Source organism: Hippopotamus amphibius, chromosome 2 (genome assembly GCF_030028045.1).
Source record: "Hippopotamus amphibius kiboko isolate mHipAmp2 chromosome 2, mHipAmp2.hap2, whole genome shotgun sequence".
Taxonomy (NCBI): Eukaryota; Metazoa; Chordata; class Mammalia; order Artiodactyla; family Hippopotamidae; genus Hippopotamus; species Hippopotamus amphibius.
The window spans coordinates 71,103,925-71,121,576 of NC_080187.1; the positions used below are offsets into that span (position 1 = coordinate 71,103,925).

General features: G+C 40.5%; 1 protein-coding gene and 1 long non-coding RNA gene across 4 annotated transcripts in view; one reads left to right on the forward strand and one right to left on the reverse strand.

Moving 5' to 3' along the window:
- Positions 1 to 17,652, forward strand: part of RASEF (RAS and EF-hand domain containing) — a 71,866-nt gene that overhangs the window by 9,722 nt on the left and 44,492 nt on the right. For all 3 annotated transcript variants that reach the window (XM_057722355.1, XM_057722358.1, XM_057722356.1), the window contains exon 2: positions 16,846 to 16,992. In XM_057722355.1, coding sequence (XP_057578338.1) covers positions 16,846 to 16,992 — 147 coding nt within the window. The remainder of the gene's footprint in view (positions 1 to 16,845; positions 16,993 to 17,652) is intronic.
- Positions 847 to 17,652, reverse strand: part of LOC130845323 (uncharacterized) — a 62,889-nt gene continuing 46,083 nt past the window's right edge. Inside the window, exons 2-3 of the long non-coding RNA XR_009051385.1 lie at positions 1,716 to 1,895; positions 847 to 1,161 (exon numbers count right to left, since the gene is read on the reverse strand). This is a non-coding gene — a long non-coding RNA (uncharacterized LOC130845323). The remainder of the gene's footprint in view (positions 1,162 to 1,715; positions 1,896 to 17,652) is intronic.

Below are 17,652 nucleotides of genomic sequence, written 5' to 3' on the forward strand. Positions count from 1 at the left end.
AAGTGGCCATTTTGCTGTAATGGTATCTCTGACCTAGAGTGGTATTTTTGTAATGTCTGGATAGAAAACAAACAAGTGCAGAGGAGTTATTCATTCTGAAATCTGGATGCAGCGGTGGAAGTCCCACCTGCTGTGAGTCTCTTGTGGCTGCCTGGTCCAGAGGTAGAAGGGTGGTGGGAGGTTGTGGCAGCAGGTGCTGGCCTGTTGCCCGTCTCCTTAGGCAGGGTGGGTGCACAGTTTCATCCCCTGGTGTGACAAAGTCACCTCATAATTCATGCTCCTATGGAACAGAGTTACAGTCTGCTCTGGCTGAGGTAGAAGAATTCCTGAGGAGTCAATCGACATTTGCTTAGAAAATCCATGTGTTAGGATGTTAATATCTCATGTTTTCTAATGGACATGCCATAAATTAGTGTTCATGTTTGTGATGCAAATACGTTTTCTTTTCTTCTTTGGGGATCTGTTGGCATAGCATGTACTTCAGTCTGGCAGAGATGGTTAGCTTGGGGATGCATTTCTGCTCTAACACAGCATATGTAGTCCAGAAAAACCTAATGTTCCACAAACACACAAAGGACGTAAGGGGGCAAAAGGTAGGGATGGAGCCGATCTCTCCTTATCTGTACAGTTTTACAACCAGAATATTCAGAAAACCCAGTAACAATCCAAGTAAGATGTTAGCACAATTTAAAAAAAATCACATTAGATGCTTAATAGATAAAAACATACAACAGTCCAGAATACCAGTACAGAAAAACTATAAATGTTTTAAACAATGAAAGTACAGGACTTTGCAGTTTGTTTTTTTTAAGGTGAAGGTAGCTTGATGGATGGAGGTATGTGGGTTGTGGCTGCTGAGTTATGGGGACAAGGACCAAATGCACAAACACAAAGCATGTGGACAGCCTGTGCTAAGAGAAAGACCTGGAGTGTGGGCATTGTGTCCAGCACTGTGTTCAGCTTGCAGCCTGCTGCCTTCAGCTGCAGTAATGGGCTTGCATTTGGTGGCTGTTACTTGGGCGCAGAGCATCAACATGCTGGGAAATGCAGCTTCCACTTCAGCATCATTCACCTGTTGACCTAGGGGACGAGCTAATTGATGCTATGGGAACATGCCTTGTGGCAGAGCCATCCTCGTCTTGAGTACAAATTCATGGGAGGCTAAATCAAGGCATAAAGACAGAAGTAAGGGTCAGGTTGATTCTGTGTGTACAGGTCCAAAGGTTTTATATTGGTCTAAAAGGGTAATGCATTGCCTCTCTCCTAAAAGATTGCAGTGAATAAGCTGTCTTCAGGCTAATAAATATCTGTTCACAAAAGTCCGCAGTTCTACTAGATAGGCTGTTAGAATCCTAATGAACCCTGGTGAAAATTATAATGTTATGTTGTAAGTGAGCATTTGGGCCATTAAAAAGTGATCTATTCTGTTGAATAATATTTAAAATTAAAGTTCTTATTCAGCAACTGAATAAGTTGAATTCAAGTTATTCAACTAAGTAAGCCAAATAATCTTATTCAGCTGTTTTAAGCAGTGCTAGCAGATATTAACTGTGAAGCTGGTACATTTGTGTGATTAACCCCAAGGAAAGTACAGTGATGTAAACCACTGTGTTAGGGTTCTCCAGAGAAATAGAGCCAATAAGATGCTAGCGAGTGTGTGTGTGTGCAGAGGCAGGGGGCAGGGGTGCTGGAATTATTTTAAGCAATAGGCTCACCTGATTGTGGAGGCTGGCAAGCCTGTCATCTGCAGGGTAGGCCAGCAGGCTGGAGCCCCAGGGAAATGTTGATATAGCAGTTTGAGCCCAAAGGCAGTGGGCTGACAGAATTCCCTCTTCCTTGGGGGTGCTCAGTCTTCATTTAAAGGTCTTCAACTCATTGGATGAGGCCTCCACATCCTGGGGGGTAATCTGCTTTACTCAAGGTCTGATTTAAATGTTAATCTCATGTACAAAAGACCTTCATAGCAACATCCAGACATATATGACCAAATATTTGAGCACTGCAGCCTAGCCAAGTTGACACATAAAATTAACCTTCCTAGCTACTAAAAAAAGTTTTTCAGATACTCTGTTTTTGAGGTTCCATATGTTACGGGAATTGGTTCTGGAGAGATCAGAGAGCATTTTTTATTGCTTCCAGCTTATAAAATATGCACCAGAAAATTTTCAAATATTTATTTGAATCTGGAAAAAAATCCCTATACATATATTATATTCCCCTTGTACCCCTTCCAAATGCCTAAACACTTCAAAACCACATGCCAGATTTAAAATGTTATTGACATTTTTCTATCTGCCAAGAAGAGGCTTGCCCCCGCTGTGTTCGTGGCTCTGAGATGCTCCACTGGGAGAAGAGGGATTATTCACCCTGGTGTGTCTACCCCTCCATTCTCGCCTTACAGCCTCACTCCTTCAGAATATCCATAACTCCGCACTGAGCCCCTGATGGAAGAGACATCTTGGATTTAAGCAGCCTCAGCCATCTGGCAGTCTCGCCAGCACTTTACGTTGCTGCACTTTCCGAGGCAGTCTAGCTGCCTGCTTGCTTACTTCCTTTCTTCCTTTCCCTCCGCAACCCCCCCCCCCCCCAATGCTGTGGGGAAAGCATTATGCTAAGAAGTCCAAAGGTGAAGTTTTAATGAGCAACAGTACAAAACTCCCTAGAGTAGGAACAGGTTCTTACTTTACTGTCCCCAACTACTAGTTTTTATCCCTGAGTTGGCAGAGCTGACAGGGATGCAATTTGAGAGACATAGGGAAGCCCAGAATGCTCCACCAGATATGGGTCCTAAACCTCAGCCGTAAGGAAGCCAGGAGTTCCACGCTCAAGATTCCCAAGATGAGGCATTCTTCAGCTCGCAGGAACTCAGCAGACACTGGTTTTAAATCACGTCTCTTCTCAGGCTCTGCAGCTCAAGGCCTCAGACCAGCAGCACTGGCCACACCTGAGAGGTCTTCCAGCAATGCAAACTCTAGGTCCCACCACAGACCTACTGAAGCGTCTTCATTTTAACAAGATCCCTGGAGATTTCCGTGTCTTAAACTGCTGAAGAAATGAGAATTGAGGGTGTGGAATGCAGCCACGTTTGATCGGGAGTTGCTGTTAAAAAGGTAGAAAAGCCCCAGAAAGAGAATGTGGAACTGAGGTAGAAAAGATAAACATCATGTGCTTCAAATTTTGCCTTGGGTTGCCTCTGAACTTGAAATCTGAATGGCGAAGTGTTCGTGATTGAAATTCCCATGAAGACAAGAAATATATACTTCATCAAGTATATTGTGTAATACTTTGTGAATGTGTTCTTCAGAGACAAGTACATCTACAGAAAAGTGCAAGGAGCGTGGTGTACAGCTTGCTGACTCTTCACAGATGGAACGCTCTCGTATTGTGCATCCAGCTCTAGAAACAGCATGTACCTAGAAGCCCCAGTGCTCCCTTCCAATCGCTACAGCCCCTCCCTGACCCCCCAGGGATGATTTCTTGCGTATTTTTTTCCTTACGACATAGGTTTGGCTTCTTGAACTCAACATTATGCTTGTGGTCTTGTGATTGTAGATCTGTCATTTTTTCTGTCATTTCTCATTTATAGAGTATTCATTGTGTGAAGATACCACAATTTATCCATTTTACTACTCATGGCCATTTGGGTCATTTCTACTTTGTGGCTGTTACATATCGTGCTGTGATGGGCAGTCCGTCTTTTGGTAAGCATATGGATTCACACAATGCCTTGCTTTTATTTTATTTATAAATTTATTTATTTATTTTTGGCTGCACTGCATCTTTGTTGCTGCACACAGGCTTTCTCTAGTTGTGAGCAGGGGCTACTCTTTGTTGTGGTGCGCAGGCTTCTCATTGCGGTGGCTTCTCTTGTTGCAGAGCACGGGCTTGTAGGCATGTGGGCTTCAGTAGTTGCAGCACACAGGCTCAATAGTTGTGGCTCATGGGTTCTAGAGCGCAGGCTCAATAGTTGTGGCACATGGGCTTAGTTGCTCCACGGCATGTGGGATCTTCCTGGAGCAGGGATCAAACCTTCATCCCCTGCATTGGCAGGCGGATTCTTAACCACTGCGCCACCTAAGAAGCCCTGCCTTGCTTTTAATAACTGTTTTCATAGTAACTTCAGCTTTCCTTGCTAACTCATGTTCATCATTATGAAGTTGAGTTTCATCCCGGGCTGTGGTGTAACGTATCCCCAGGATTTGTGGGGATGGTAGTTCAGCTTGGCTTTTTGAGTTCTTGTGTGCACTTTCTGTTCTTGCTGTCAGGCTGCCAGGTTACAGTTTACTGTTGTCAGTTCTTCCCTCCTTCCTGGGTACCTTCGTTTGCTGAAGACGCAGAAAGCAAAATGATCAGATATACTAGAATTGCATTTTAAAATCCCCTTTTGAATGCAAGCTATTCCTGTGCCAAGGAGGGATGTTCCACAGGCTGCTCTTCGTTCTTGACCTTGTCTTTTGTATTCTTCATGGTGCCAGATACCTGAATTTCAGATGGCTGAAGTGCTGCTGTCATTTTGAAATTATTATTACTTTTTGCAGTTTTATTCCTTTTCCATTTTTATTTATATTTTAACTCCTTGCCCCCTTTTGTTCATTTTGAAAGTTCCCCAAAGTAGACACTGTAGTTCTAATTGTCTTTGTAGAAATTGTCATTTAGAAAAGTAAGCACAAAACATGGATTTATATTATTATAAACACATGTGAGAAGTACACATCTAGCCAAGAGTAGGCATGGTGTTATGCTGAGATGAATCCGCAGATGTCTGGCAAGATGTGGGCTTGCACCTGGGTCTTGGGCCCCAGACCAATAGTTGATTATTGAAATTATTTTTAATGCTCTTTTCTTTGAGTCTTGGGGAAATGCTACAAAAATTGTACGCGGAGGTAAACAGATGCTACTGCTTTGAGGGTTCTTGTCCATTCAGGCAGCTTATTGTAATAACTTATTACAGCTCTTTCTTCAATACCACTTGTATTTAAAGCAACCATTCAGCTTCTATTTCCATTTTGTTTGGTAGCTTTTAGGCCAGGTGTACTGCCCAGAAGGGATGTTATCCACATTAGGTGAGAGAGGGCAGCTCATACCTCAGGGAACCAGAACTGGATACCAAGGAAAAATAAAGGTTTGGGATGAAAAATGTAAACTGAAATAAATATAGATGCACAGCTGACTGAAATTGCTTTTTCGTTACCTGATGAACCAGTAAATTAAGATGATGACTCAAGAGAAGATGGTTTTTCTTTTCTTGGCTCTCCAGAGAGTTTGAGGTCAGATTCCTTCAGAAGATAGTTTGCAAATCTGAAGGTTGTTTGCTCTTTTAGTGATCTGTGGCTATGGGAGCACAAAAGTGGACTAGTTTTCAGGGCAACTGATCCTGGTATAATGTGAAAAAGTCAGATTTTAATAGGATTTTTGGCTACCTTCTTTTTTTAATCACATTCCAGAAAATCACCCTTTGATTCTTCAGAAAATCGAATGAAAAACTAATTAAACTTGCCTTCAGGTTGCTAGGGAAGCAATGAAGTGCAGAGTTGATGAGCAGTGGAGTGTATCTCAGGAAACTTCTACCTTGTGGAAAATACACCCCAGGCAATGAGACTAAGAACCTCTCAAAGGGTTTTAACTGTTGAAATGTCGAAATTGAAGATGTCAACATTTTATTTTAAAGTGGAAGTATGTTCAAAAAAATTTTGTAAGAAAATCTCTACAACTAGTTTTGTTTGATATATTTTGGTCCATCTCTGCATAAACAGAGACTGGAAAACCATTACTGGTTTATCTTTGTGTTTAATGGTTAGGTACCAAGGTAGGTGGGTAAAAGTCAATGATTCTTAAAAGTAGATTAAAATTTTTTTCTATGATATTTTTGTATAGTAACTAAACAAAAAACTTCTCATTTAATTACATGATTTTCAGAGAAAACTCTTGTAACCTTTAAGAAAGACTTTTAAGGAGGCCAAAGCAGGTTGTGTACAATCTCCAACAGATTTTCTTGTCAGTGTCATGTATACTCAAGCACAAGGTGGAGATTTACCTGTCAAAGAAAATGTGACTATAGGTCATGCACTTAACAGTCACTTCCAACGATATCAATTATAATTTAGAATCGAATGCCAGTCATTCAGTAGTTAGTAGTAGGTATGCAATATACATTAAATATGAGTTCAAGAAATACATTTACTGCTGAGTGAGCAGATAGAATGCACATATATCCCGGAATATGCTAATTTTAGGAGAGAAAATGAGTTCTTTATTGGTACTCATGATTCTGTAGCATGTTAAGAAGTCTTTGGGAGATTTTAGATAAGCAAATCCTTATCTTCTGTAGAAGCTGGTGACAGGTTATCTATGTAATGCAATATTTTAAGTCCATGTTGATCTTCATAAAATCATGTGATTTAATTGTGGTTTTGGAACTTATATATAAAATAATATTTATAAACTTAAACATAAATATTATTTTGTTTAAAATGCATCCTAATTTATTAGTGAAATATATTTAGGATTCACAACATTGTTTTAGCCATTCAGCTTGGATGGAGTTCTGATTTCAGCATCCTCAACCCACAAAAACACAAATGAAGGGGCCTCTGTGTATCAGAAGTATTAGTTAGAAATCCCTGCAGAGCATTTTCTCCAGCTGAGAATTTTTAAATGTCTTCAGCTTTCTTAGTGTATGTTATATAGCAAATATTGGGTGCGACCCCTGTTGGAAACAATGTGAAAGGAGAAAGGGGAAAATAAAATCAAGGCAGAAGGCAGCCAGCAGGTTGAAGAGGAGTGTAAGCTCTTGCCTGTAGATTTTAGATGCAGTCTGGTGTGCTTCTAGAACCTCTCCTTTCTCACTGTGTTCAGAAGGGGATTGACCCTTTTCAGCTTGGCAGTCAGATTTACCATAGATTTGTCTCCTTCCTGACCCCATGCCTGGAAAGGCTGATCTGCTCCCTCCTCACCACTTTCTCTACCCTCCATGAGGCAGAGTCCTTAGCGTGCCTCAGATCCAGTACAAAACTCCACCTTCTCCATTCATGCCCCACTGTGTCCTCCTTCCCCAGGCTCTGGCCTCTTTCATTCATTAATGCTGGATCTGTTGCTGGTCAGATCTCTGGGTGCTGCGAGGGATGTGGAGACTGATAGGGTAACTGGGAAGATAAAACATCCACAAAAACTCAGTACACAGAGCTTCAGATAAAATGTGGCAGGGGAAGGATTTCTTGTGGTTGTATCAGTCAAAGCAGGCTTCATGGAAGAAGCAAATTTTGAGAGAGCCTTGACTGACATGCAGGGTTTGATTTCTAGATAGGAATTACAGAAAGTTTTAGTTTTGATCAGAGAGTAAGATTAAAATATACTTTGACTAGGGAGAGATAAAGCTATTTCTCAACTCTTTTCATTCTCAAAAATTGAAAAAAAAATAGTTAAGGAATGGGATGATGTGAAGTCAACCAAGATAACATATTTGTCTCCTTTTTTGAAAATTTATGTATTATATGTTAGGTACTATGCAAAATATTTGAGGACAGTGATCACCTAAGAGTGTTTAGAAGATGGGAAGTTTGAAGGAATGAGATAGGCAAGTAGAGTGGCTGTAAAATTGATTCTCCAAACCAGAATCTTCCTATGAATAAAGTGAGATGTAATATACTTAAATCTAATATTATTGAAATCTTATTTTATTGTCTGACAAATTGCTTTTATTATATATGTGGTCCTATACAACAGTTCTATATAAAATTTTTTAATAAAAAAGTTATTTCTAAAATATATAAAAATTTTAGGCACATTAGTGCAAAGAGAATCTTTTAATAAATATGTGAACATTTAGTAATTGCATAAGCAAAATAGTTTTGGAAAATATTTAAGTATTTTAATCTGTTGCTTATGCATGTCTATCTGTAATACTTTTCTGAAGAATATACATATTTTTAATGTGGTCTTATGATTTTCCCCCATAAAATTGTTTGTAATCTTCTTTAGATTTACATTTTGTGATTATTAAATTTGAAATTGTTGACAGCAAATGACTCTTCTCTGTAGGTCATGTTTTTAATTAAGAAAATTATTCTGTGTACAGGGGTTTAAGAGCACTTCAAGAGCAAATTCTGGGATAAGCTTAGAGCAAATTCTCCTAAATGGAGGGTAGTCTCAATTCTTTAGTTTTCTGGTATTGACATGTATGAATATGGACTTTTGCAAATAATTCAGCCCTTGATTGTCACAAGTTCTGTTTTTGCCTCTCTTCAAAGTACTTTCTGAGACAAATACTTTGATGAGTTTCTTACCTTTTATAAAATAAAATAAATTGTCTCCATTTATGACTCAGATGTTCTCCCATGCTTAGATGCTTCAGAATTATAGGCCTGTAGGATTACATTTTATTTTGGTACAGTATATAAATTTAAAAGATGTAGATGATGCTTCTTTAGGAGATTTGTGTCTTCTGGTTCATGTGGGTAATTGATATCACTCTAATTCACTATGGTGGAGGATTAATGTTGAGAAACTTTTTTTTTATAAATTTTTTTAAGGCATGTTTTCAGGTTTCCAGAAAAAATTTTAAAGATAGTACAGAGAGTTCCCACATAATCTGCACCCACTTTCCCTCATTTTTAACATCTTACATTGGTGTAATACATTTGTTAAAATTAATGAAATGATATTGATACATTATTAGTAATTCTATGCTTTATTCAGATCTCCTCAGTTTTTCTCTGATGTCCTTTTTTGGTTCCATCATTCCATCCAGGACACCACATTATACTTAGTTCTGTTTCCTGAGGCTCCTCTTGACTGTGACAGTTAAATATTTCAAGCAAGTTACATGTTTCTCACCGTCATTCTTGAGGAAAGGAAATTTGGTACTGAACTTTTTGTTAAGCATGCATCTTTGTTTTGTGAGGTCATTGCTGCTAAAGGGATTTATTGCAAAATATAAAAGCACTACCATCCAATAAAATAACTGGCTCTACATTTGAACTACACTAAAAATGGCTAAATCACAGTAGCGAGAACACTTCTAGTTACTTACTTTCTATTCCTCTGTGGTGGGACTCTCCAACTTGTGTTTTCTGTACTATTTCCTGTACACTGTGCCTGTAATTTCCTAATTTACCACTGATGTGGGCAGATGGCTGCCCGACAGCACTGTGCACCTGCAGGTAGCGGCACAACTGGCTCGTTCTTCAGGTAGCCCACAGGGCAGCCCCCTCCATCTCTCTCCATCACCATCAAGACCTGTAGGAGTTATCTGTCTCCAGCTTCTCTTGTCCAAGCTTAATTTGTTTTATCAGTGAGTATTCCTGTTTCCTACTCCTGAAAGGAAAGGCTTAGTTACATTGTGTCTGGGGTGAGTCAGGAAAGGAGAGATGGGTTTATCACTGTTCCGCTTCTGATTTAGCCTCTCGTTAGTGAGAAGTCTTTTCACTGCACAAATGTCACACACACTACCAGGTAAATGCTGAAGGTAAAAAGTACACACCCATCAACTCACCCTGGCTTATTTTAATGCAGCTGTTAATAACTTTAATGCTTAAAAATAACTGTAATGCATAGTTAGTACACAGTTTAGTAACAGTTACTGTTAATGCAACTTTTTGATTACGGAAAAGGGGGAGATCTGGATAAATGCTAAAGTGGACAGAATACAGGACAACAGGCTTAAATTGGAATTGTTCCTGACAAACCCAGGAAGGTGATAGATGTCATCTAAAGGGAAAATTTAGCATAGAAATTGATATGGCGCTCTTTATTTTCTCCCAACCCCTATCTTTCTTACAAAAATAGAAATGAATATTCAGTGAAAAATAACTATAACACACCCAGTTGCACTAACATTACTAGATTATGCCTACATTTACCTTGAGTCAAGGTAAATTTATAGAAGAAACATTGGGAGAGTGAATGTGCATTTATAAGGTAAGAACTCTGAAATAGATGCATATTCCCACATATACCTGTCTACTGTCTACGTATATAAGCACGTTGATACTGTGATGTACATACATGAAAAAACTTTACATGGACCGAGAGGCAGGACATGAGCAAAGAAAGGCCTGTTTTCCTGGGGACAGAAGGGTCAGGTCTGCATTGCCCATCCCCATGCCTGTGCTCAGGGCCTTATGTTCACAGACTATAACAGGGGTCAAAGTAAGGCCCATTTGGCTCTCTGCCTGTTTGTGTAAATAAAGTTTTATTGGAGCACAACCAAGCTCATTCATTGATTGTTGTCTATGGCTGCTTTCATGCTACGGTGGCCACAGAGATGGTAAATATTTTATATCTGGTGCTTTAAAAAAAAGGTTTACGGACCTCTGGACTATATAAGCTTTGCAGGCTGACCCAACTCTCATTTTTCAGTTTCCCCTGCACTGGCCCCATAAAGACAACATTTCTGTGCAAGGGGCTTCCACACCACATGGCTTTTTTCCTTACAGCCCTTTTCCAAAACTCAACATAGAAGCAGACAGCAGATGACCACCTACTTCTCTCCAACTCATTTGGGTAGAGGAGTCAAGAGGAAATGTAACAATGGCTAATGTTTTTCAATTACCTACAGCATGGGCCGTGCTCCAGTAGAGTTAATCCTCACGTTACCTGGTGGGTTCCAGTATTATACCCACTTTATAACTGAGGAAACTGGAGCTCAAGAGGTTAAGTGTTTCACCCTGGGTCATGAAGCTGAGTGTGCCGAGGAAGCCTGTGAATTTAGCCAGGCCGTTGGCACTTACCCCGTGCACTCGTCCTTCCTGACTTCAGGAGCCCTCAGCTGTTTCGAGTGTGTGCCTTCTTAAACCTTCGGCACAGACCCTCTTGCTGGCTCTGTCTTCCTCCCTCTGTTGGCAAACTCCCATAACTAAATTTCAGTGATTTTAAATAGGAAGCAATTTGCAATTCAAAATGTTTCTATACTTTGAATAAATCTAGTTAACAAGCTCACCTTCCAGGAAGTTTCCTTTTTAAAACCTTTGGGGGAATGTTACCCAAATAAGTACTTAGGCAAGTAAAATATTTTTTCAGGGTGACGTGAATCCAGGAGGAATTTTACCTGCAGGAGAGGTACTCGGGCTGGGGGTCCTGGATGAGGCAACAGTGGTTGCATACCTGGACTAGATCATGCTCTGGCTCAGCAGCAGCAACACAGCTGAGAAAAGCCGAGGCCACTGGACCAGTTATCTTTCCCCGCCTGTGGGATAGTGGGACCAGGTTGAATAGACCATTGTTTGTTTTCTCTAGAAGGGAGAGCCAGATCACCATTCTGTAACTGAGTTAATGAAGAGCAAAACCTATTGTGAGAACACAGACTGGAATCACTTCCAGTTACAGGCGGCCGGCGCAAGGCTGTTCGTGGGCAGAGGCACGTCCTGCCTGGAAGGCAAGACTTGAACTTCCGAAAGAGGACGGATGCTGCCCTGTTCTAGCAGCACAGCTGGATTTTGGCTGTTGGCATTTATTTTCCAGTTGGTTGGGGTTTATTCTGAAAGTATGTGTACTAGGTAATAAAAGTACCTTTTGAAATCATTCCTTTTCACTTGTGTGGGAAAAAAAGGCTGAGCCTTTCCCCCTCAACTGACTAAATGACAGTATAGTTTGTTCAGGGCAGCTAAAAAGGTCAGCTGGAGTCACCTGAAGAGGAATATACTCATTATTCTTACTCCCAAATTGAAATAAACTATCAGGTTAAAAAAAGACTATATTTTTTTAGAGCAGTTTGAAGTTCACAGCAAAATTAAGAGGAAGATACAGAGATTTCCCACACACCCGTGCCCCCACACATGCACAGCCTCTCCTGTTATCAACAACTCCCCACCACAATGGTACATTTGCTACAACTGATGAACCTATACATCATTATCACCCCAATTCCGTATTTTACATTAGGGTTCACTCCTGCTGATGGACATCCTGTGAATCTGGACAAGTGTACAAGGATATGTAGCCATCATTATAGTATCAGACAAAATATTTTCACTGCCTTAAAGATCCTCTGTGCTCCGCCTTTTTATCCGCCTATCCCTCCCCTCCAACCGCTGGCAACCACTGATATTGTTACTGTCTCTGAGTGTTGCCTTTTCCAGAATGTCTTGTAGTTGGAATGGTCATGTCTGGCCTGCTCATGTTCACCTGCTCTATGCTATCAGAGCATCTTGTACTTAATCTTCATGGTGAGCCTAATGAGGGAAGGTGCTCAGTCTGTTTCTTAGCATTTTATTTCCAGGATCTAACATAGTGCCCTTTGGATTGCATGGATATTTAATTTCCCGTGCTCAGATGTTACGGTCATAGCGTCAGTTTTCTTCTCGCCATCCCTAGTGTAGAATGATGTAGACACTGGCATCGAATACTGTTTGCTTTTGTCCACAGAAAACCATTCAGTGTTTTAAATCTATATAACTTATAGTTCGAATAAATAGGTTAGCTCTCTATTTCAATGCTTAACGCAGCAAGACTTTGAATCTAAGGGCCAGTTTTTCTACCAACCTTACTGGTCACCGTGTTCTTTAGCCTGGAGTGGTGTTATCTGCACTTGACTATTTCCCAGGGATGTCCTGAGACCAGAGGTGTCCAGGCATTCTAAATACTGGCCTTACTACATTACAAATACATAAACATAGATAAATATGTGCTCTGCTAAGTAAAATGTGAATCCTATGGAAGTGTGTAAGCTTTAAAATGTTTTACCCATCTTAACTATACCTGCTTTTTTTCTCCTAAATTCAGATAATTTCCCTCTCAGCTTCAATGGGAATATTTGCGATTTACAATGCTTATTTCCCAGGGATCATTTTAAAATTTTAAGTTGTGAATTTTTCATTAGCAGTTTGCCATTATCACTGTCTTTCATACAAATCGTCTTGTAATTTATCGAACAAGAAGATGAAAAGGCTCAGATTTTAAACATCTAAAACCAGTTGGTAATCCAGGGTGTGTTTTTCTCATTTCATTTGATCTCTTTCCTTAAGATATAAATTAGATTATTTTTAGTGTGAGTGGCTCTCTCTGAACAGAAACAGAGACTGTTTTTCATCTTGGCTGTGTAACGCATATGACCTGACCCTTAATCTTTACCCAGGATTTGTCCAGTACACCTGTAAACAGGTCTGCATGGTATTTGTGAATCCAAGCATAGTTGCCTATATGAGGCCTTGGACTTAATGAATTAAAAATGCTTGGAGCCTTGTCACTACCGGGCCCCCTTCTCAGCATCCTGAGGCGCCACTCTGGGCCAGGGCCAGGAGAAAACAGAGCTGTGTGTGCAGTGTTGTGCAGTCTGCTTGTTTAACCTTTGATGTCAGGAGTGAGGACACTGGGGGAGGCCGGTGACTCCTGCACTCCCGAGAACAGAACAAAAGACTGTCTTGGCACCAAGTAATGGCACCTAGTTTGTTGAGCTGAAGATTTCATAGGTGTTTAGCTGCCTGTACACAGCACAGCATTTAAATCTTACACAGAGGGACTAGGTATTATCTTTTGTTAGGAGACAGTATTTCTTGTTTTTGTTTTGTTTTTTGCATCTCGTGTGTGAAAATCGCCAGGTGCACTGCATTGCAATCTCTCGCATAACCCAGGTGGTTCTCTAGTTTCACAGATATGGACCAAATGAACCAAGCAAAAGGAGGGGGAGATGGGAGTGTGCCTCATAGTGTACAGCAGTGCTTTCCCCAGATAGCTTTAGGTAAATAAGAATTGATAAGATTATCTCAACTTGGTCATGCCTTCATTCTTTAAAGGAGTCCCTTTGTAATGTAAATGGTTCTTGTAGTAGTAATACCTATACTCCTCTAAAATAATTTTCAAAATCTCAGCACATCAAATTCTTTTTAAATGGAGCATGCACTCAGGACCCTTGAAAAGCAGATTAGCGCTTATTTTTGGCGTGAAGAGCTAATTCCTCTCTGAGAACTAGACTCTGGAGCCAGATGGGCTGAATTGGAATCTTGGCTCCGATACCAGGACGATACTAGCTCTCTTAACCTTAGTTTCCTCTGGTAAATAGGATACTAGTGATAACTTCTTCATAGGGTTTTCATCAGGATTAAGTGAATATTACATGTAAATGCTGAGATCACTGCTGGGACTGCATATGTAAGGTGCTTAATAAATGTCTGCTTCACTATATGAATGCTTTGGAATACTCTTTTATTCCCTTGAAAGAGAGTGGATGGTGCAGACTTACCCTGGTCATAGAAGTTTTATTACTTAGTTAATATGAAGCTATCAAGGAAGGAGGTAAGAAATTAATTTAATCTGGAAGATGATTAAAAAAACAAAATAGGAAAGAATGACATCAACTTTTTAAGTTCAAGTTGACTTTTACAAAGAGCTTCCAAGTCTTAGGCTCTACAAAATACAAACTTATTTCTCTCTCTCATATTGGGAAGATTGATGTGGTCAGGCAACCTTCCCGAGCAGTTTCCCTCAGGGTGGTAATCCAAACACATTTCATCACGTGGTTTTGCCGTGTTGGAGTTTTTCACTTCAGCCATAAGGAGGAGGAAATGAGGAGGGAGGCAGAGAAGGAGAGGGGTGGGGAGAGGGAGAGAGAGAAAAAGAGAGAGACACAGATATGAGAAAGGGATAGTGAGAATGAATATGAGTGGAGGATCTTACAAAGGATTTTAGGGGCCAAGCATGGAAGTGGCAAACACATCAGTTCTGCTCCCATTCCATTGTCCACAACTAGTCACATGGCTTCAGCCTACCTGCCTAGGGTTCTGAGGAGTCGGTTCTCCCCTGTGTGCCCTATGAAAAGAAGCGGGGTAGATGAGTATCCAACTAGTCTCTGACACAGCAGTTAACCATGTAACTTATTTCCTGCTAGTGGCAGACATTTTCTGTAATTAATCTATTTGTATACCTCACTGTAAACTATTCCTAACATTCTATATGTTACCAGGACCAGCAGAGGATCCAAGAGAATTTGTAATCATTATGTTTCTTTCTCATTTTAGAAATTTTCAGAAATTAAGGGAATCTTCTGAGACCTCCACTCTGAACATTTTATTGCTGTGCAGTTAGCCAGGAAACGTGGACTCCTGTTGACAGTATCTTAATGGCCATCCTTGACAGGCAGGTCCCTATCAACGAGAGGGTTTCTGTGCTTCGTATACCACTGGTGTCAGTGTATGACGGAAGGCAAAGAAGTTAATGATCCTGTTGTGCACTGAAATTACATGGGGCAGTCTAAGAGTACAGATTTTTTTTTGCTGCTCTTTAATAAATATGGCTCACTGCTGTGGCCAGTAATTGTACTAAGCTCTGATAGGAGGGATGATGGCAGCTTTCTATGTCTTCTTCTTTTTTTTTTTTGGAGTATAGTTGCTTTACAGTGTTGCATTACTTTCTTGCTGTACAGCAAAGTGAATCAGCTATATGTACACATATATCCCCTCTTTTTTCGATTTCCTTCCCATTCAGGTCACCACAGAGCATTGAGTAGAATTGTCTGTGCTATGCAGCAGGTTCTCATTAATTGTCTATTTTATACATAGTAGTGTATATATGTCAGCCCCAATCTCCCAATTTATCCTACACCCCCCCCCCCCGCCCGCGTGTCTTATATCACCAAACAAAGTGACTTACTCTTGCAGGTTTATTAATAACACTTCACTTGACCAGTTCCTTTGAATCATGACTGGCCTCTGCACACATCAAGCAGTTTATTTTTAAAAGCACACCTGGGAGAGTTTACAGCTACTTGGACACACCTCAGGGGCATGCTTAACTAAGTTTCGGGTTAATATATACCTTACACTTTGCAATGTTTCATAGTTCTGTGGAATGATTTTGAATCCCATTTCTTCTGCCAAGGTTCAGATGTTGAACACTGGGAAGCAATATAACGTAATGGTTGACCATGTGGTCTGTAGTATCAGACTGAGTTTGAATCCTACCTCTGTCACTCTGTGACCTTGAAAACTTTCATGCTTTCCAAGGTTACCTAGTATTTCTGATAACAGATATCAGACGGGGTGGCTTAAACAACAGAGATTTATTTTCTCACAGTTCTGGAGGCTGGACATTCAGGGTGTTGGCGAGCTTGGAGGCGAGAGACCTCTCTCCCTGGCTTGTGGGTGGGCCATCTTCCTGTGTCTTCACATGGTCTTCCCTCTGTTTCACCCAGCACGTCAGCTCCCAGACTTGAGCCAAGGACACCGCTCGCCTCACTGACTCACTCCTTCACCCTCTGGCAGATCAGCTGCCCAGTCTTACCAGTGTTTCTTTTGAAATGACTCTGAAATGTTTGTCTTTTACAGACGTTAATAACAAGTATGAGGACTGTCACGTAAAAATATATGAAATAATTTTTCACGAAATAGTAGGTATACACTCTTTTACGATCCTAAGTCTGAAATATATCTTATTAGGGATTGGTGGAACATGTTATTAAGTAATTAGTTTGTTACCTTTTTTTCTCTACATCTATTTACCTTTATATGAAAGAGAAAAACCCCAGCAGTGATTAAAAAAAAAATCCTTCCCTATCAGTCCTTCCCTATGCGTGTCCACTGCCTTCACAGGCCATCATCTTCTAACATTAAATCATCACATTGTACACCTTAAAAAATCACAGTGTACAACCTAAATATATAAAAATTTTTCTCTGTCAGTCATATCTCAATAAAGCTGGGGAAAAAAGTGAAGTTGCTGTTCTTCTGTTATGATAATAATATGAAGAATAGTACAATAGCATCTCTGACTGATATCTTCCCTCCATTCCGGTCACTCTATTGTTGCACTTTTCTTCCTCGGTTCTTATGTCTCACTTTCCTAAGAGTATTCTGAAATTTTGACTTCCTATTTTTTTACCTGGTTTTATTTAATTTTTAATTTATTTTTCTTTGGCAGAAAAGAGCAAGTTAGCACCTTGTATCAAAACATCAACCTCGTGGAGCCAAGACTAATTCAGCCATATGAACATGTTATAAAGAACTTTATCCGAGAGATCAAACTTCAAAGCACAGAAATGGAAAACCTGGCCGTTGCAGTGAAGAGGTATTGAAGTCTCTCTTGTCTAAGTGGCAGAAAGCGTCCTTTAACTGGCTCTCTGACCGAGTGGCACATAGATGGAACTACATTATCACATTATGATGTGGGGGCACTGCCTGAACCTGAGGAATCTGAAGCATCCTTAACTAAGCCAGCACCGGGGAAGTTAAGTCAGGCAGTACTCTGTAGGGCCAGCCAGCAGTGCATCAGCAGGTCCCCATGATCCTATCATATAAACCCCTCAAGGCCTGTGACTCCATACAGAACAGTTTGAAGAGATTCGTCCTGTTATATCCAGCCGCTTGAAACGTACAGGAAACTTTTCATCCAGAGAGGCAGGCAGACTCCATTTGAAGCCTGGCCTTGTTACTGACAAGGAAGTGACTTTGGGCAGGTTACATAATCTCCCTGAGTCTCAGCTTATGCATCTGCAAAATGAGGCTGTAAATATTCACATCCTCGGGGTGTGGAGACTTCATAGTGAGTCATGGGTGAAGGCCTTGGCACTGGGCCTACCACAGTCTTTTCACTCTGTACTTGCACTGGAAGAAGGGGTTCTTAGTATCCTGGTAGGAGCCCTGGACTAAGGTTAAAGTGGACATTCCCAACATGGTAGACACTTTACTGGGAATTACTGGGGCAAACAATGTGTCATTATAGACTACC